General features: G+C 54.0%; 2 protein-coding genes across 5 annotated transcripts; one reads left to right on the forward strand and one right to left on the reverse strand.

Annotated features, from left to right (window-relative positions):
• Window positions 1-1,140: 1,140 nt before the first annotated feature.
• Window positions 1,141-7,561, reverse strand: TST (thiosulfate sulfurtransferase). Its single transcript, XM_019961337.2, has 2 exons — window positions 6,967-7,561; window positions 1,141-1,608 (listed from the first exon to the last, which is right to left on the reverse strand). The coding sequence occupies exons 1-2, from the start codon at window positions 7,559-7,561 to the stop codon at window positions 1,310-1,312; spliced, it is 894 nt and encodes a 297-aa protein (XP_019816896.2). The 3' UTR covers window positions 1,141-1,309.
• A 334-nt stretch (window positions 7,562-7,895) lies between these two features.
• Window positions 7,896-18,000, forward strand: MPST (mercaptopyruvate sulfurtransferase). 4 transcript variants are annotated; one of them, XM_019961339.2, is made up of 3 exons: window positions 7,896-8,468; window positions 13,832-14,453; window positions 17,427-18,000. In XM_019961339.2, exons 1-3 carry the CDS (start codon window positions 8,076-8,078, stop codon window positions 17,723-17,725), a joined length of 1,314 nt encoding a protein of 437 aa, XP_019816898.2. In that variant the 5' UTR covers window positions 7,896-8,075; the 3' UTR covers window positions 17,726-18,000. The 4 variants fall into 4 exon arrangements, with proteins under 4 accessions (XP_019816898.2, XP_019816897.2, XP_019816899.2 ...); XM_019961338.2 differs by having other exon boundaries at window positions 7,901-8,719; XM_019961340.2 differs by lacking the exon at window positions 7,896-8,468 and adding an exon at window positions 8,475-8,625.
• Window positions 18,001-18,897: the final 897 nt, after the last annotated feature.

Here is an 18,897-nt window from a genome sequence, read left to right on the forward strand (position 1 = left end):
CTCCCAGGGACTGAATCTGTTTCTCTGGTCCCTCCCCTCAATCATGCCTCTAAAGGTCTTATTCTGAGCCAGGAAAGACACCCAAGGTAGAGACCACCTTCCTTTGGCCCACCTACTTTTTTAAAATTTTTCTTTATAATACGATATAATTTATCATGTGGTGTTAGTTTCAGGTGTACTGCAAAGTGATTCAGTTATACATATATTTATTCTTTTTTCCGATTCCTTTCCCATATAGGTTATTAAAGAATATTGAGTAGAGTTCCCTGTGCTTACAAGTCCTTGTTAATTACCTATTTTATATTAAGAAGTCAGTATATGTTAATTCCAAACTCCTAATTTGTTCCTCCCTCCCTCACCCCCAACCTTTCCCCTTTGGTAACCATAAATTTGTTTTCAAAGACTGTGAGTCTGTTTTTGTTTTATAAGCAAGTTCACTTGTATTATCTTTTCAGATTCCACATGTAAGTGATATCATGCGATGTTTATCTTTCTCTGACTTACCTCACTTAGTATGATAATCTCTAGGCCCTCCATGTTGCTACAAATGGCATTATTTCATTCTTTTTTATGGCTGAGTAATATTCCATTGGATATATAATATGTACCACATCTTTTGTATCCATTCATCTATTGATGGACATTTAGGTTACTTCAATGTCTTGCTTATTGTAAAGCATGCTGCAGTGAACATTGGGTTCATTGAGCATCATCTGATCATCACCATTTCTGAAAGGCCCCAGGACCTGTGGGACACCTCTCTGAACACTCATTTCAAGTGGAAGACCAGTTGTCTTCTCTTCTACCCTCTCTGAACACTCATTTCAAGTGGAGGACCAGTTGTCTTCTCTTCTACCCTCTCCTCCCAGAGGGCTGGACCCACAGCACGAAGGGGTGGCCCCAGAAAGCCTGGGTCTCACCCTCTTTCTGGCTTACTGATGCCCTTTCCAGGTAAGGGCCTGGTGTGCTCCATCTGACAGGCATCAACAGGCAACTTCTTTTGCCAAAACTAAATAATAAAGTGGTATCCCCAATGTGGGAGCTGCTGTGAAGTTTCCTTCCTTGGTAGGTTCTAAGGAATTTGAAAGAGAAGGAAGTACAGGGCAAGGACGGAACCAAGGAGAAAGAGGCAGACACAGATACTTGAAAAGGCCAAGTTTATTCCAGTGTTGTTGGGGAAAGGAGCACTCTACACATTAATTCTAAAAACTTGTCCATTTCCTTGGCTGAGGAGGCAAAGATTAGCTGCAGGCCATGCTGGATCACTCTACCAGCAGGAGTAGTGGGCAAGGGGAGAAGAGGCCACCACTCAGGCCTTCCCACCCTTCCCCTGGGACACCCAGGTCTCCGGGGGGGCCCGGTGGAACCACTCAAACCAGGAGCCATCGTAGATGGCCACATCGGGCTTGCCACAGAGGTAAGCAGCCAGGGCAATGTGGCAGGCGGTGACACCCTTCCGGCATGTGGCGATGAGGGGCTTTGTGAGGTCCACCTTCTTGGCCTCGAACATGGCACGGAGCTCCTCTGGGCTCTTTTCAAAGCCATCCTCCGTTAGGAAGTTCATGAAAGGCATGTTGACCGAGCCTCGGATGTGGCCCGAGTCCAGTCCTGGGCAAAGGCAGAGGACAGGACAGGGTTAGGAGCAGCACAGGGGGTGGGGCGAGTGGACCTGGAGGTCAGAATCAACCATGGTTATGAGGACAGAGAGCTTTGCAAACAAACAATAACGTCCTTGCCTTTCTCGGAGCTCAGTTTATTCCAGCCCTGGCTACATCCAGTGCTCACGACCACCACCCCCACCCCCCATCAAATCTACCTGATATGTTCTACCTGCTTGAGAGGACAGGCTCTACCATCTACTAACCTTTACCTTAGGCAAATTGCTTCACCTCTCTGAGCCTCAGTTTTCTCATATGTCAAATGGGCTCAGTGTTACATTCCTATATTATAGGGCTGTGGAGAAGAGTAAATGGGACGAGGAATGCAAATGCTATGGGGAGTACTAATTGCTAAGAACACTGGGTGAAGGGGAGACACAGACCATGCTCTCAGGGAGATTACAGTCTAGCAAGGAAAATAGAGGTTAAATACATAACCAGGATTCACTAAATATAACGTCGCTCTATTTTACAGATGAGTACACTGAGGCTTGACAAAGTGAAAAGACTAGCCTGAGGCAACACAGCAAGGTAAAGGCAGAGCCAGGATTGTGCCGAGTCCCCTGGTTTTCTTGTTAAGCCCACAATGTGTAAAGAGCCTGTGATCCGTTATTAGACGGAAGTTCAAATCCCAGCTCTGCCACTTACCCAGGGGTGACCTTAAGCAGAGGAGAGGCCCCACCTCTGTGAGCCTCAGTGTCCCCATGGGTAATGTGGGAAGGACTGCTGTAAAGGGTAAAGCACCGACTACCTCAATCGGCCCACCACCCTCAGGTGCTGCGGCTTCTCCATCACTTCCCCACCTACCCTGGGGGGCACGTGAGAGTGAGGGCCCTGTGGTTCCTGGAGGACCTTCCTAGCAACCCTGAGAGGCTTTGACAGAAGCAGAATGGGGTTTTAGGCTAGCTCCAGGGTCTATTCCAGAAACTTCTCTACATCTTGTTAGGCCCCTCGGCCAAGTCTGGGCTTCAGAATAGCCATCATGTGGGGCAAGTGGAACCGGGCCATGGCTGAGCTGGTGCCATGTGCAAGGCCAAGGCCAAGGCCAAGGTCCAGCCTCCAGCATGGCCCTGGTCACTCCTCTTCCTCAAGTGCCCCACACCGTGGCAGACTGGAGTGCCCACTGGGAGTGGGGCCTCCTTGTGTCCCACAGTCCCTGCTTAACCCAGACTGTGGGGCAGGACCAGGTGGGCAGCAGTGTGAGAGAGAGATCTGATCAGGGTAACCAGGGCACATCCTGGGGCAGTGTGAAGGCAGCTGTGCCCTGTATGTCTGAGCCTCAGTTTTCCACCTGGGAAATGGGGAGATAACCACACCTATCTCACAGGCTTGTGGGGAAGTCAGCTTCAGCAGATAAAAGCCCTTAACAACCTGGGCACCCAGGAGGTGGGCAATCATGCCAACAGTGTCCCGTTCTCCTCACCTCAAGGCCAAAGAGAATTTGAAATTCGTTGGCCCAGTCAAGAGTTCCTTTGATTGACTATAGAGGTCCTGACTTATTATAGTGATTTATGGGTTGAGTATTCTTGCCTGGGAAATTCCAAGGACAGAGGAGCCTGGAGGGCTACAGTAAATGGGGTTGCAAAGAGTCACGACTGAGCGACTAACACTTTATTCCTGTTGTGATTTCATCCTTTTGTCTGGAAATTTTGATCTGAGATCTGATGTGAACTGACCCTACCGATGAGGAACAATTGATCTGTTGGCTTCAAGGGTGTTCTTTTCCGAGAAACCAACTTAAAATGTCTCAGAGAGCTCCCTGGTAGCCTAGTGGTTAGGATTCTGGGCTTTAATTGCTGGGGCCCTGGTCAGGGAACTGAAATCCCATGCAGACACAAAAGAAAAAAGGTTCAGTACCCAGGCGGTGGGCTGGATGAAGTGCATTAAAAAACACCAGCATTTATTGAGTCCTGAACGCTGTTTTGTTTCTTTCCACCCATCCCTGATGAAACAGCTTTATTGTTTTTTTCTAATTACAGAAAAGGCACCTCTTCTGAGTGAAAAAGTGGTGGTAGTAGGGGTGGAGGGGGTGTTCTGTAGACTCTGACCCCCCACCCTGGGCAAGCCTCAGGAGTTGGAGGCCCTCCCTTTCGGCCAGCCAGTGCTCAGGGCCTGTCCGAGGAATTTAAATGAGCAGAAACTGGCCGCCTGCGTAGGGGGAGGGCTGGGATGAACTTGGCCGGAGAACCTGGGAGACCAGCCAACTAGGGAAAAGGCACCTTGCACCCAGGGGCAAGGACTCCTGCTGTTCCTCCAAGCCCAGCATCAGCTGCAGGCTTGTGGCTGTCCTCTCCCCAGCCACCATGCCAAACCTCTGGCATTAGGCACCCCGATGGCTTACCTGAAGAACTTTTCCTCTGTCCACACATTACCATACAGATGGGTCTCCTGGCACTAACGGGGGGCCCAGGCTCAGAGAGGTGAGGTAACTTGCCCCATGACACACAGCACAGGTGTGATGTGCACTCAGGTGTGTCCAACCTCAAAGCCTGTGTATTCTGACTACCCTGAGCCTTCCTAAAAGAGCGGCCGAGGCAGGCTGAGATGACCTCTCGTGATGACCAGTTCAGAGGTCTGGGATTTGGTTTTCCAACTTTGGCCAAGAAGATGGTGGTCGAGTTGGCAAGTTAGCATCCCACAGGTCACTGATAGGTGTGGGCTTTCAAGGCCAAGAAAACCTGAGTAGCTCTTTCTTGCTTTCCTCCTAAAGATACCAAGGAACCCAGTGCAGGCAGCCCCCAGCCCTGCCTGCTGGGAGTCAACTTGGCACCTCCTACCCCTTCCTACCCCAGTCTGCAGCCCTGGGAAGACACACAGGCAGAAATCACATGACCCCATGAAGCAATATGAAGCAATGCTTGGGAGCTGTGACCACCCCATGCTTGTTGACACAGCAGTGGCCTTGGGAAATAACCCCACTTTGATCCTGTGACTGGGATCGAGTTTTGGCCTCAGTGTCTCACTGCAGAAGTTTCTGCTTCCTCTCCCTACCTGCAAAGTGGGACCACTTGGAACCCCCATCTGCCTCCCCTGCTTGGCTGCTGTAGTTGCCCAGGGGAGAATGTATATAAAGGGTCCTGGAAATAACAGTAAGCATTAAGGGGTCAATATTCTCCCTCTTGACCCTCATGGACCCCACTTCCAAGCAGACGGGAGGAAAAGAGAATAAGGTTTATAAAGATACGGAGCTGGATCAACTCCCACCTCCCACCTTTCCCTAAGGCTCCTCCTATAAGGTGAGCGATGGTGTTCAATATGAGGGTTCAGAGGTGAAGGGAGAGGCCTGAGGCCACACCTAGGTCCCACACAAGGATGTAAACTCAGGTCTGTCTGACTCACTTTTCTCCTCTTACAAACAGGACCAAAGGCACTGGGAGCACATAACTGAGGCCAGGTGGGAGGTTGCTTGCCTGAAATGGGCAGAAAGTGGCTATGGGGTTTCTAAGGCCCTGCTTCCAGCTCCTCTTGGGGATCAGTCCTTCCAGGGACACCCAGGGCCTGCCACCCATACTCCCCTGGGTATTATATCTGGGTGGCTGAGCCCACGGGGTGCCTTCCTGATCCCATGAGCTCAGCAGAGCCTCCTGTGCCTAATGTCTTGTATAGGAAGCCAGCAAACCCTCTTAGGCTTTACAGACAGCTCCAGGCTTTGTACTGTTCTTCATCCTTCTCAAAGTAGCTTTCTAGCCATTGCTGTGTTTAATAAATACATAGCCAGGGGGGTAGGGCTGGCATTACTCTTTTCATTTTATAAGGGAACTCAGAGAGGCTGAGCAATGAACTGATTGAGGTCCCAGTATAAAGGAGGATCAGGATTCAAACTGGGGCCTGTGCTCCCTGGTCTCCAGATGGGAACTGGAGGGGAGAAGCTGGCTACAAGAGAGGAGCCAGGGACTTTAGAATCAGGGGCTTGCAGGAGGTCCTACCTGCAGCAGCTGGCTTTTCCCCCCTCTCTGCGACTTAATTTCCTCATTTCTAAAATGGGAGAACAGAGGCCGAATCTGGCATCTCTACGACCTCTGCTCATTTATTCTGTTTGCTTCAGGGCAAGCTGGGGGATAGCTAGAGAAACAATTTCACCTCTCCTCCCTGCAGTGGCATCTCAAGTGCCAAGGAGTGGAAGGTGACTTGAACCAAGGCCAGGAGGGAGCTGCAGGAGCTGGTGCCAGGAGCTAAACAAACTTGAATCTTCAACTTCAGACCTTCATAGAGCAAGCCAGTCAGGAAAAACACAGTCCTGGAGAAAGCCATGGCGGGGAGGGCAGAGTCCTGTGCCTTCCTAGTTCTGCTTCCAACTACCCAAGTGGCCTTGACCCACCCCTTCCTCTGTGTACCACAGCCTCCCCTCTGACTGGAGAGGTGACCTTTCATACCCTCCAGTTCTAAGAGTGTTGGAATGGCTTTCACAATGCTCTCCACAGAGGCACAGAAAGGAAGAGACTTTTCAACAAGTTAGTCCAAATGTTGCACAGGAGGTGGATTCCACAGAGGTTTCCTGAGGACAGTGCTGCAGCCCCCCCCGGGGCCATCCCGTATCCTGAGAGCAGTGAGGTCCGAGCCACCAGAGGTGTCCAGGAGAGGTGATGGCAAGACCTCTGTGGTCCTGTTAGGAGGTTCTAGAATGCAGTTCTGAGATTCTCCCCACCCCAACTTCCACCAGTGTAGAACCCTCCCTCTTTGTCTGCAGAAGGGGACTCATGAGCCATATACGTGGAGATGCCTAGCAAAGGGGCTCCCTGCTGGCCCCAGGAGGTGAGGGTGGAGCAGGATGGTGGTGCACCCTGGTTTGAAACTAGGCAGCACTGGGTTCAAATCTGGACTCTGCCACTGAGCTGAGCAAGCAACCTAAGGAAAGTCAGGGGGTCTAGGAGAGCTGCAGGAGGGAGGGGGTGCTGGGGAATAGCACTGTTCATGTTGCTAAGAATTTCTGAAGAACTTGAGGGGTCCTGAGGAGACTTCTGTACAGTGATGCTTGTGTGGCTCATGGACGCTATTGAACATGTTGGGGAGCTAGTGAGTGGGCTTGGATGTGCGTGGATATGTTGTCAGTTACCTACTGATGCCACTCCACACAGATGCTCGGTTGTACCTTAAGTATGTGGCTACGGGAAAGCATGTGTATGTTCCCCTGCATCATAGCTGGAAAAACCTTTAGGTTGGGCTCTCCCCTTTCATTTTACAGATGGAAAGACTGAGGCCCTCCTGGGGGCTGCTGAGGGCAAAACCTGGAGAGGGTCCCAGACATCCTACTCCCCATCTCTCCATAAGCATTGCTCCCCAGGGACCATCCCCCCACGGGGACACCTACCTACTGCATCTGGCTCCGGCTGTGTGCCCAGGTACCGCCCCTGGGCCCGTGAATCCACCAGCTGAAACCTCTTTGATTCGAGGTTCTCCAGCACCTGCTCGTAGGTCTTGAGCAGGGAGCGGTTCAGCGTGGCTTTGAAGATGGCTGGCTCTGGGCGTGAGGGCTCAGATGTCACCGGGTGGCCCTCCTTCAGCCAGTTCCGGAAGCCACCATTGAGCACGGACACGGTGCGGTGGCCAAACACACGGAACATCCACCAGACCCGCGGCGCATAGAAGCTGCCCAGGTCGTCACCATCGTACACCACCACATGCGTGTCGTTGCTGATGCCCAGGCTGCCCACGTAGTCGGCGAAGCCCGCCTCGCTGGGCAGCATCACCTCGTAAGGCGAGGCCTTGTCCCGACACTCCTCTATGTCAAAAAAGGAGGCGCCGGGCACATGGCGCTCCAGGTATTCCTTGCGGGCCTCGCGGGTGCCCGGCGAGTACCAGGACGCATCCAGCACCCGAAGGCCAGGGCCCACCTTACCAGCCCGGACGGACTCCGCCAGCCACTTGGTGGAGACCAGCGCCCGGTAGAGCACCTGATGAACCATGGTGTCAGCTCTCCGTGTCACCTGGCGCGGGTGGGAACCAGGAAAGAGATCGGCGTGAGGACTGTTCGTGCAGTGGGCTGCGGCCTGGAAGGAGGAGCTTTTCCCCACTGCACTTCCCCAGGGGTGTCGTGTTTATGGCAACCCGGCAGGGTTGAGGTGTGCAGTGGGTTTGGTTTGCAGATTCCCTAGGGAAAGCCTGCTTCCGCCGCTCCCTGCGGCCCCCGCCCGCGCAGAAGTGGGTGGAGCGAGAGGGCTGGGGATAGCGGAGCTGGCTGAGAGCGTGTCCGGCCCTAGAAGCTATTATACTCTCCCTCAGGATCCTCCTGGAGTAGCGAAAAGATGTCCAAGATGGGAGGAGAATGCATCTTGGGCTTAGAGACCCCTTCCTGGGAGCGTAGGGGAGTGGGCACATGGAAAACTGTCCGCTGGAGGCCCGCAGCCGCCCTCACCCGCGTCTCTCGCCTTGCAAACCTTCCTGCAGTCTCTCAGCAACCTGGGGTCGCCCGCCTCCTAAATGCCCGCGTCCGGCCCAGCCTGGTGTCCTCTGCCCGAGTTGGGTCCAGGGTTCCCGGGGCACCCCCGCCCCGCTCTCGCCACCGGGACCCTCCCCAGGGTCGCAGGTGGTTTGGCCGGCGGCCCAATCCCGAGCGGCCCGGGCGCATACCGCAGCCCCACCCCGCCGCACTCACTCGCCCTCGCCGCCGCCCTGGCGCTTGCCACTGCCAGCTGGAGGAGTTGGCAGGTTCAAACCCGGAGCCCGCAACTTCCCGGCCGGCCCACACCATCGCGCGGCCTCCCGCGGGGGGGATCACGCGCCGCCGGCCACTCCATGCGCTCCGGCCCCGCACCGCGCCCGCCCCGGGCCAGTCCCCGAGCTTTCGGCGCCTCTCGAACCCGCGGGGACCCGGTGAGGAAACCGGACGGCAGGCGGGGCTGCGCGGGGCGGGGCTCGGTGGCGCGGGCTTCCCCCCAAGGCCCGGCCAGTGGAAGGTGCCGGCAGCCGAGGCTCCCAGTGGCCCAGGTGGTGGGCTGTGCCGGAGTCTCCTCCCTTTGGCCCGAAGCAGGTTGGCGATGGGAGGAGGGAGGGTACTGCTGAGGGCTCGGGGAGGGGGCTCTCTGCGCGAGGTCATGGCCGAACCCGGAAGCCCCGAGACTCCGGTAACTGCTGCTGTGTGGTTCTTGCCTTTCTTTAGGGGGAGGCCGATCGTCGGGGTGCGCAGAGTGGGGCTCCCCCGAGAGGCCTGAGCAGAGCAAGGGGCCGTAGTCTAGGAGGGAAGAAGCACCCCTTCCGTAGTCTAGGAGGGAAGGACGGCTGTCCGCGGCTGCTGGGGGGCGGCCCCCTGGGCGGGGGCGGGGTAAGGGCAGGGGGAGGGGGTTGTCACCTGGTGACAGGGAGGAGGACTAATAAATCCTGACCAAGAGGCCAGGAAGAGGAGGCCAACTGACCCACAGGCTCCAGGAGGACGAACTGGCAAAGGACTTGCTGGAGTGAAACGAAACTAACATTTGTCAAGGCCTGCTTGGGGAGGCACTTTACTGGGGACTCCTATGGCTGTCGCTTAACTTCCCATAACAACCCTGGGAGTAGGCCAGAAACTTCTTTAAAGACTTGGAAAAGAGTTGCCCAGGGGCTCGCGGTGACATTGAGGCCAGGCCATTTGTTAATCCTGGGTCTGAAGCCCACATGGCAGAGGCTGCTTTTGTTTACTTGCTCATCCCTGAAGTCACATATTTTTTTTTAAAAACTGCCTTTGTCCTTAACCTATTTCATTATAAGTGTATATAATTTAATGTTTAATAATGGCTGTGTTTAACAACCAGTTGGCTTAATTCCTGAAAATCTAACAACTGCTTTTTGCAAGCTATTGGGACATCCCTACCCACCCCTACTCAGTTTTTGTATATTCTATTATGTATGCTTGGAGTGCTTTTTTCATCCCCCTTGGAAAAAAATTCTTTTTATGCTGAAACAATGATAGTATCACAGAAAGTTGTAAAAATTCGTACTTTGATAAGCATTTACCCAGGGAATTCTCTGAGCTTTGTGCTTTGCAGTCAAGGGAGAGAGGGGGCCAGGAAGTACAAGACCAGGGAAGCCCTTGTAGAAGGTTGAGTCTGACTGGACCCTGCTATTCCAGGGCCCATCCCAGACGGCAGCCTGGTGCTTACACCTCCCCTAGCACAGAGTGCACCTGGGAGACGGGCCTGGGGCTGTCCTGTTTGTCTGGGGTCCTTGACTCCCGGAGCAGCCCCACCTACAGCCATCCAGGCCTGCCCAAGCACATTGGAACCTGGTCCACACCCTTCAGTGCACACATGGCCTGCTCTCCCAAAACCTCCTCTACCTCCTATAGTCCTTAATGGGAACTGCCAATCCAGCATAGGGAGTGTGTGTGTGTGTGTGTGTGTGGCAGGATGACCTCAGACCTCTGAAGTCCCGATTCTAGACTTGCTGACAATGGATCAGAGGCCACCCATGGGAGTAACTTTGAAGAAATAATGGGATTTTTATGAGCTGTCTTTAATGATTATTAAAACCAGCCATATGCAGGGCATTATGGTGGCGCTTTGATGTTCACTGGGGCTTCCCTGCTGGCTCAGTCAGTAAAGAATCTGCCTGCAATGCGGGAGACCAGGTTTGATCCCTGGATCAGGAAGATCCCCTGGAGAAGGAAATGGCAACCCACTCCATTATTCTTGCATGGAGAATTCCATGGACAGAGGAGCCTGATGGCTAAAGTCCTTCGGTCCACAAAGAGTCGGACATGACTAACACTTGATGTTCATTATTTAATTTTCACCATTAAGAGGTGAAGATTGGAAGCTCAATTATAAGAAATGGAAATGGTTCTGGGCCCCTCACATGCCCGCTCAGCACATACCTGGTTAAGAGGGGCATTGGACTGGCACTGACTTTGGAGGGACTCTGGCTCCCAAGTCAGCATTCTTTCCACTCTAAATAGATCCCTGTGGAAAAAACCAAGGAGCCTCAAGAATGAGGAGTGGGGAGGGGCTGCTGTGGTTCACAATGGGGTCTTCAGGTAGTTCAGTTCAGTTCATTTCAGTTGCTCAGTCGTATCCGACTCTTTGCAACCCCATGAACCCCAGCATGCCAGGCCTCCCTGTCCATCACCAACTCCCGGAGTTTACCCAAACTCATGTCCATTGAGTCGGTGATGCCATCTAACCATCTCATCCTCTCTTTTCCCCTTCTCTTCCTGCCTTCAATCTTTCCGAACATCAGGGTCTTTTCAAATGAGTCAGCCCTTCACATCAGGTGGCCAAAATATTGGAGTTTCAGCTTCAACATCAGTCCTTCCACTGAATACCCAGGACTGATTTCCTTTAGGATGGACTGGTTGGATCTCCTTGCAGTCCAAGGAACTCTCAAGAGTCTTCAACACCAGGTAGAGGCCTGCTGAATCCCTCAACATAACCTAGTGCCATGTAACCCACAGGCACTGTGATCACTCCTTAGCCAAAGCCTCTGGCAGCCTCACCCCGAACATGTCAAATCAGCTTGGATTTTCCCTTCCCCCCACCTTCACACCTCAGGCTGAGCTAGTGTGCCCCCTCCGCTCCCACTGAACTCCAGACTTTCTGCAATTATGTTGTGTCTCTTTTCTTTCTTTTTGGCAGCACTGGGTCTTCATTGCTGCACCCAGGTTTTCTCCAGTTGCAGCAAGCAGGGGCTGTTCTTTGTTGTGCTCAGGCTTCTCACTGTGTTGACTTCTGTGGCGAGTACCATCTCTGGGGCATGCAGGCCTCAGCGGATGCAGCACTCAGGCTCAGGACTGTGGCTCATGGGCTCTAGAGCACAGGCTCAGTAGTTGCGGTGTACTGGCTTAGTTGCCCCGCAGCATGAGCATGTGGGATTTCTCTAGACAAGGGATTGAACCCGTGTCCCCTGCATCAGCAGGCAGAGTCTTAACCACGGGACTACCAGGGAAGTCCTGCAATTACATTCTCTTGAGCAGGCCTGTGGCCGCTAACTCCCAGGGCCTGGTCACATGGGTAGCATGGTTCCTAAAAGCCCGGCTGCACCGAGACTGAGGGAGGGACTGGGTACCAGATATCACACTGTGGACACAAGAGGCCCTGGTCATCATTGACCTTCAGGCTGGGAAACTTTGGCCTCAGAAGTTACAACCCGATTGTACATCTTGAGGCTGCCCCTGACCAGCTCTGTGACTATGCTATGCTAAGTCACTTCAGTCGTGTCCGACTCTGTGCGACCTCATAGACGGCAGCCCACCAGGCTCCCCCGTCCCTGGGATTTTCCAGGCAAGAGTACTGGAGTGGGGTGCCATTGCCTTCTCTGAGCTCTGTGACTAGGGCAAGGCATTTTTATCGCTAACCACCAGTGGTCTCATTCAGAAACAGGCAGCCCCACCTAGTGACTGCTGAAGGCTGTGTTGCTTAGTACGTGGCCTGCAGGGGCACTCCACAAAATGCTCTATTCTCTACCCACCTCCTTCCCCTTGGTGGCAGGGCTGCTTGGCATGGGTGCAAGGTTGCACCCTGCACTGGAGGGTACACAGCCAAGGTGGTGGGTGGAGCTGACCTGTAGCTCGAACTCCACTCACGCAGCCACGTGCTCTGGTGGAGACTGTGCCTCTGCCTGGCAGAAGGGGCACCTTTCTCTAACCTGCCCAAAGGCACCTAGGGTATCCACGCGTTTGGAGCCTGGCCCTGGAAGGCTGTGAGCTGACTGTCAGCTGTGCTGACAGTCATGGTGGGCTGGTAAACTGCTATACTCAGAACTGCTGGCCTGCAAGGGAGAGAAGAGGGTGAGGAGTGAGGCCCTAATCGCTGTTTCCAGAGAGGAAGAAAGTTAGCCGCTCAGTTGTGTCCAATTCTTTGTGATCCCATGGACTGTAGCCCACCAGACTCCTCTGTCTGTGGAATTCTCCAGACAAACATATTGGAGTGGGTTGACATTTCCTTCTCCAGAGGATCTTCCCCAGGAGATTGAACCCCAGTCTCCTGCATTGCAGGCCAGGAAAGCCCCAAGAGAGGAGTCTCAAAGAGTGAAATCAGACTTTACTGAACTGCCTGGCAGTTGCTGTGAAGCCTGGCACCACCACCACTTCTTAGCTGTTGACCCTTGGTCTTTTTTTTTTTTTTTTAAGTGAAGTCGCTCAGTCGTGTCGGACTCTTTTCGACCCCATGGACTGTAGCCTACCAGGCTCCTCCGTCCATGGGGTTCTCCAGGCAAGAATACTGGAGTGACCCTTGGTCTTTAGTGCACTTCTGTGAACTTCAGTGTCCCCTCCAGGAAACAAGGAGAATACAAACCTTCTTGTGGTTACTCATATAACAAATAATTGAGAGCCTACTCTGTGTCCTGTAGTGTTCTAAGGTGTTGTGAAGATTAAAGCACACATAGGGATGAGATGGTTGGATGGCATCACCAACTCAATGGACATGAGTTTGAGCAAGCTCTGAGAGTTGGTGATGGACAGGGAAGCCTGGTGTGCTGCAGTCCATGGGGTCGCAAAGAGTCAGACAAGACTGAGTGAGCTGAACTGAAGGAGGATTAATTGACTAATTCCAGTTGCTAGTCCTCTGAGGCTGTTTAAATAAATATTTGATGAATGGGTGAATTTCACCAGGGATCTTGGTTGATTGTAAGCAAAGCTGAGCTGCACCTGAGGGAGGGGCTAAGAATTTGCCCCTACTTGCCTTAAAGTGCCAGGAGCTTGCGTTCTAAGTCACTTCAGTCCTGTCCGACTCTACGACCCTATGTATGGACTGTAGTCCACCAGGCTTCTCTGTCCATGGGATTCTGCAGGCAAGAGTCCTGGAATGGGTTGCCATGCTCTTCTCCAGGGGATCTTGCCAAACCAGGGATAGAACTCAAGTCTGTTATGTCTCCTGCATTGGCAGGTGGGTTCTTTACCACTAGGGCCACCTGGGAAGCCTGCAGGGCCTTCTCCTAATTGGGCTCTCTCCTTATCCACCCCACCTCAAACAGTGGTGAGAGCCATCACCTTGCCCCCTCTAAGGGGTCATGGTCATTCTGGTGATTGCTCTGTATATATATCTCAGGCTTAGCAGGGCAAGGGAGGGGAGGCTCCTGGTGATCTAAGTCTGTATCTTGGGTTTACCACCACTGGTTTTCCGTGTTCCCTGGACTCTGCCCTCCCTAGGCTCCACTGCTCCCTCGGGCCCTGGACCCGGCCCTCGCCCCAGGGGCACAGGCGTTTCCTGCCCCTGGGCCACTGGCCTCTTCCTTAATACCCTCCTGACCTCCTCCTTGTCGCGCAGGCCTGCAGCCCCAGTGTCACCGCCGCCATGGCTTCGAAGCAGCTCTTCCGCGCGCTTGTGTCAGCGCAGTGGGTGGCTGAGGCGCTCCGGGCCCCACAGGCTGGGCAGCCCCTGCGGCTGCTCGATGCCTCATGGTACCTGGCCAAGCTGGGCCGCGACGCGCGCCGCGAGTTCGAGGAGCGCCACATCCCGGGCGCCGCCTTCTTTGACATCGACCAGTGCAGCGACCGCACGTCGCCCTATGACCACATGCTGCCCAGCGCGGCACACTTCTCAGAGTACGCAGGCCGCCTGGGCGTGGGCGCCGCCACCCACGTGGTGGTCTACGACGCCAGTGATCAGGGCCTCTACGCGGCGCCGCGCGTCTGGTGGATGTTCCGCGTCTTCGGCCACCGCACGGTATCTCTGCTCGACGGTGGCCTCCGCAACTGGCTGCGCCAGGGCCTCCCGCTGAGCTCAGGCAAGAGCCGTCCCCAGCCCGCCGAATTCCACGCGGTGCTGGACCCCGCCTACATCAAGACGTACGAGGACATCAAGGAGAACCTTGAATCCCGGCGCTTCCAAGTGGTGGACGCCCGTGCCGCCGGCCGCTTCCGGGGCACAGAACCCGAGCCCCGAGACGGTAACCAATGAGTGAAGTGCCCAGGAAGTCCCTGCCTGAGCACTGCCCTCGCCTCACTCTTGCCTTAAAGGGTGGGGTGGTGGGGTGTCAGCAGAGATTCACCCCACAGCATGGGGGTGCCGGCTGAGATCTAGTTTCTAGTCGTCTCACTGGGCTTTATTCTAAGTGAAGGCGATAATATTTGCCCTGCCTCCACCCCCAAACTAGTTGGAAACCCAGAATGCCCTGTATAAGTGTGAGAATCCAAACAGTCCCCTCCCAGTACTATGGATGGGGGTCACTGCCAAATGGGAGGACGGGACAGGCCCAGTTGGGGGAAAGCCCCACATAGATGGTGCTTGATCAGGTCTACCACCATCTCTGAGGGTGATGGAGCCAGGAAAGAGGAGAGAGAAAGTGGAGAATGAAAGTCGTCAGAGGGGCCAAAGGCTAGCAGAGAGCAGGACAGAGGAGCCTCAAGTACGTGCTGCTCCAGATTGGAGCAGAAACTGAATAGAGGGTGGTTGCTGGCCTCGGCTGGGGTAGGGCCTCTCCCACATGGGCTGGGATCCCCATGGAGTTCAACATCTGGCTGCTTCCTGAGATCTGGGGAGAGGTGGCCATTCTAAGGCTTCACACTCCGTTCTGTAAGGAGCAGGGTTGGGAAGGGGTCCCCACAAAGCAGGTGGATCAGTAACCACTTTGGTGTGAGCTTTTTAATGATCTCACAAGAGGACTTCCCTGGTGGTTGTTTTTTAGCCGGGGAGTCGTGTCTGACTCTCTTGTGACCCCATGGACTGTAGCCCACCAGGCTCCTCTGTCCCTGGGATCCTTCAGGCAAGAATATTGGAGGGGGTTTGCCGTTTCCTTCTTTCCCTGGTGATCCAGTGGTTAAAAATCTGCCTTCCAATGCAGGGCACATGGGTTCGATCTCTGATCGGGGAACTAAGATCCCACATGCTGCAGTGCAACTAAGCCTGAACCACAACTAGAGAGCCTGTTCTCTTGCAACAAGAGAAGCCTGTGTGCTGCATCGAACACCCAGCACAGCCAAAAAAAGAAAAAGATCCCACAAGACGGGTGCTCTTCTCATACAGAAGGGGACATGGAGCCTTAGAAGGGCCACCTTTTCCCAGATCTCAGGAGGCAGCCAGGTGTTGAACTCCAGTGCACTACCTTTAACTGCACTGAACAACCAGTAATCCCCCAGTCATTTCTCTCCTGTGTGCTTTGAGGAGGGCGCAGGGAACTTGCCTCTTCCTCTGGGAAGTTCTCCCTGAATGGATCCCTCTACCCCTGAATCAGGGCTGGCTGGAGCTTCTTTTTCTAGAGCAGCTTGGGCTCACCCTGTCCTAGCACTGTTAGGGTGATCTGAGGGCAAGGACCATCCATGCTCCCAGTGCATCCTGAAGACTAACCCAGCAGCTGGATGGTGTCCAGAGAGGTTTTGTGAATTCACAAGGTCCCGACACAGGGAACCCTGCAGAGCTGTGTAGACATGACTGTGGGAAACTGCTGATGGCCAAGCTTTTTTGAACCTAAGTTAGTGGCAGTTTGAGATGGTCCAGCCTAATAGGGATGCCACCTTGAACCTGTGGGACCCTTCAGCTTAGCCCCTGGGTGGGGGTGGGGGTGATGAAGCAATGTAGGGCAGCGAGCCAGAGCCAGACCTGGGTTCAGAGCTCTCCCCAGGTTGCACTAGCTGTGTGACACCTGGCAGGTCACCTAGCCTCTGAACTGCAGCTTCTGCCTGGGTCAAGTCAGAGCAGAACATGGAGCTTAAAGGATGCTTGAGGGTTAAATGAGAGCAAGTGTGTTAAGCACTTAGCTCTGTGTTTGCACATACAGGGTGCACTTGAGAAACGGGAAGTGGGATAATTAACGTGTGCTTCCCTGGCTGCGGGTCTTTACAGGGGTGCTTAATGCTTACCTCCATTGTGCTTGCTCATTCGTAAAATGGAAGATAAGGGTAAATGTCCAGCCGGCCTGTCGTCAAGGTGAACGAGCTGATGAGTATACAGGCTCCAGCTAAATCAGCGGAGAATATCAGCGTCCCCATTGTCCCCCCTCCACAGCCTGAGACCTGGCCTGCTTGATGCCCTCTGCCTGAGATGCTCTCAACTTCTACCACCCAGTCCCTTCAACCTGGTTAAATCTTATTCAGCCTTCAGGGCTTAATCAGAGAAGCTTTCCTGCCCCTCCCCCTCCCAGGCAGTGGGTCCTGCTTGGCAGCACAGGCTCTGGGCCTCTCTACTCCTACTAGCTTGGGCCAATCTGTTCCATGTGCCTCTATCTCCTCGTCTGTACAAAAAGGAGAATAGTAATTGCTTTCCCATAGTATTAGAGCAAGGATTAAAGGGAGAAATACAACTGAGGGGCTCCTAGCACAAAGTAAACCCTCAGTAAGGTCAGCTACAGTGATTCCTGTTACTGTGTATTACTGTTATTTACGATATGCATTATATCCCCATGCTACCCAAGAGGGCCTTTTAGTAACACCCATCATCCCTGGAGAAGGAAATGGCAACCCACTCCAGTATTCTTGCCTGGAGAATCCTATGGACAGAGGAGCCTGGTGGGCTACAGTCCATGAGGTTGCAGAGAGTTGGACGTGACTGAAGCTACTGAGCATGCACACACGCAAAATAATGAGTATGCCAGCTTGCATTTACCTAGAACTTCCTCTAACTGTCAGCACAGTCAGTCTTCAGGAAACCTGGGGCAGAGTGTGGCTTCTGTGGAGTCTGAGTCCTGGGTTCAGAGCCCAGGCAGCAATTCACTAGATGCATGACACTGGACAGTAGCGAACCTCAGCATCTCCTGTAAAACAGATTCCTGTACGTGGCTGCCTGGGTTTCCTGCTTGTGCGGACTACCTGAGATGATGCTTAGAGGGTAGCGCCGTGGCTGCATGGGAAGTTCTCAGTCCCGCAGGGGCCATTCCTACTGCCCTTGTGCAAACGTTTGTTCCCTGCCTCCTGCTCTCCTTTTGCAGGCATCGAGCCCGGCCACATCCCCGGCACCATCAACATCCCGTTCACGGACTTCCTGACCGAGGACGGACTGGAGAAGAGCCCCGAGGAGATCCGCCGCCTCTTCCAGGACAAGAAGGTGGACCTGTCCCTGCCCCTGGTGGCCACCTGCGGCTCCGGCGTCACAGCCTGCCACGTGGCCCTGGGCGCCTACCTCTGCGGCAAGCCGGATGTACCTATCTATGATGGCTCCTGGGTGGAGTGGTACATGCGTGCCCAACCCGAGGACATCATCTCTGAGGGCCGGGGGAAGATCCACTGAGGCATGGCGGGACACAGGAAACTTGGGTGACACCCAGCCAGCAGTACCCAGCCCAGTGGTTCCGACTCTGCTCTGACCAGGATAGTGTTTCTTCCTCCAACTCAGGTGGTACATGGGGCGACACCCCAGAGGCCAGGAACTCTGGACTTATGGGCTCCCAGTGGAGGCAGCAGAGAAGGAGGCAGCGGGCACGGGGGGAGGGGAGTTGCCCTTGTGGTGCTGAACTGGAGCCCCACTTCCCTTCTGTTGAAGAAATAAAACAGTCAAGTGCTAAACCCTTCTGACTGCGGGGCTGCCTCAGCTCTCCTCCACTCCTGGGCTGACGGCTCCAGCATGCCCAGCTCGGGAGCTCCATGGAGCCAGAGTGTCTTGAGAACCGTGTCCCTTCTGCTTTCTGAGCGGTGCTGGGGCCCCAGAGGCCTTCCAGTCCCGAGACCGAATGTCTCCCTGACAGCTGTCTTCTACTTCTTTTGCTGCATGAAAGAATGAATATGTTAGGCACTCAGCAGTGTCTGACTCTCTGCAACCTCATGGACTGTAGCCTGCCAGGCTCCTCTATCCATGGAATTCCCCAGGCAAGAATACTGGAGTGGGTAGCCATTCACCTCTCCAGGGAATCTTTGCTGGGGTCTTCCTTCTGGCTTCTGGGTTATTTAAGGTGAATCTTTTGTGGTATGTCTGGAGTCCCACCCAAAGCTGGCCCCTCCCCATGGGTAAGTAATACATCTCATTTCAAGACAGATGGTTCCAGAACTTAATAGGAGGTTGTACCACACCGAGGAGGCCCATTCTAGCCCAGGATGTTTTGGAGAAGGGCAGAGTTTAGTCAAATTAGAGGGGAATCCAGTTCTAGACTCTGAGAGCCACCCTTGGAGCCTTGCCTTTGGGACTACCTGGGGGTGGGCAATATGAGGAGCTTTGATCCTTTCTGCTTAAGGAGAAAGAACCCTTATTCCCCAGGTTTCTCAAGGGTAAGGAATCTATTCTCCTCCTTCCATGTTTGTTCTTTGTGCAAGGATGGACATGGGTGTCAGAAGGCACCAGGTGCCCTCTGTTGGAACCTGGGTCACCCCTCCCCCAGGCATCTTCCAGCCCCCGAGGCATCTCTTGGTAGCAAAGGCCCAGGTGTCAGCCAGTACTGAGGGGACCTCCAGAAGGAAAAAAAGACCAGA

This window comes from Bos indicus, chromosome 5, assembly GCF_029378745.1.
Source record: "Bos indicus isolate NIAB-ARS_2022 breed Sahiwal x Tharparkar chromosome 5, NIAB-ARS_B.indTharparkar_mat_pri_1.0, whole genome shotgun sequence".
NCBI classification, from domain to species: domain Eukaryota; kingdom Metazoa; phylum Chordata; class Mammalia; order Artiodactyla; family Bovidae; genus Bos; species Bos indicus.

Bases quoted from the DNA above. Each gene is read 5' to 3' on its own strand.
- TST (XM_019961337.2), bottom strand. From the start codon at position 7,561: ATGGTTCATCAGGTGCTCTACCGGGCGCTGGTCTCCACCAAGTGGCTG. The intron at 1,609-6,966 runs GTAGGTGTCCCC...GCCTTTGCCCAG, and splicing joins GCCGGAGCCAGATGCAGTAG to GACTGGACTCGGGCCACATC.
- MPST (XM_019961338.2), top strand. From the start codon at position 7,901: ATGTCCAAGATGGGAGGAGAATGCATCTTGGGCTTAGAGACCCCTTCC. The intron at 8,720-13,831 runs GTAACTGCTGCT...CTTGTCGCGCAG, and splicing joins CCGGAAGCCCCGAGACTCCG to GCCTGCAGCCCCAGTGTCAC. The intron at 14,454-17,426 runs GTAACCAATGAG...CTCCTTTTGCAG, and splicing joins AGAACCCGAGCCCCGAGACG to GCATCGAGCCCGGCCACATC.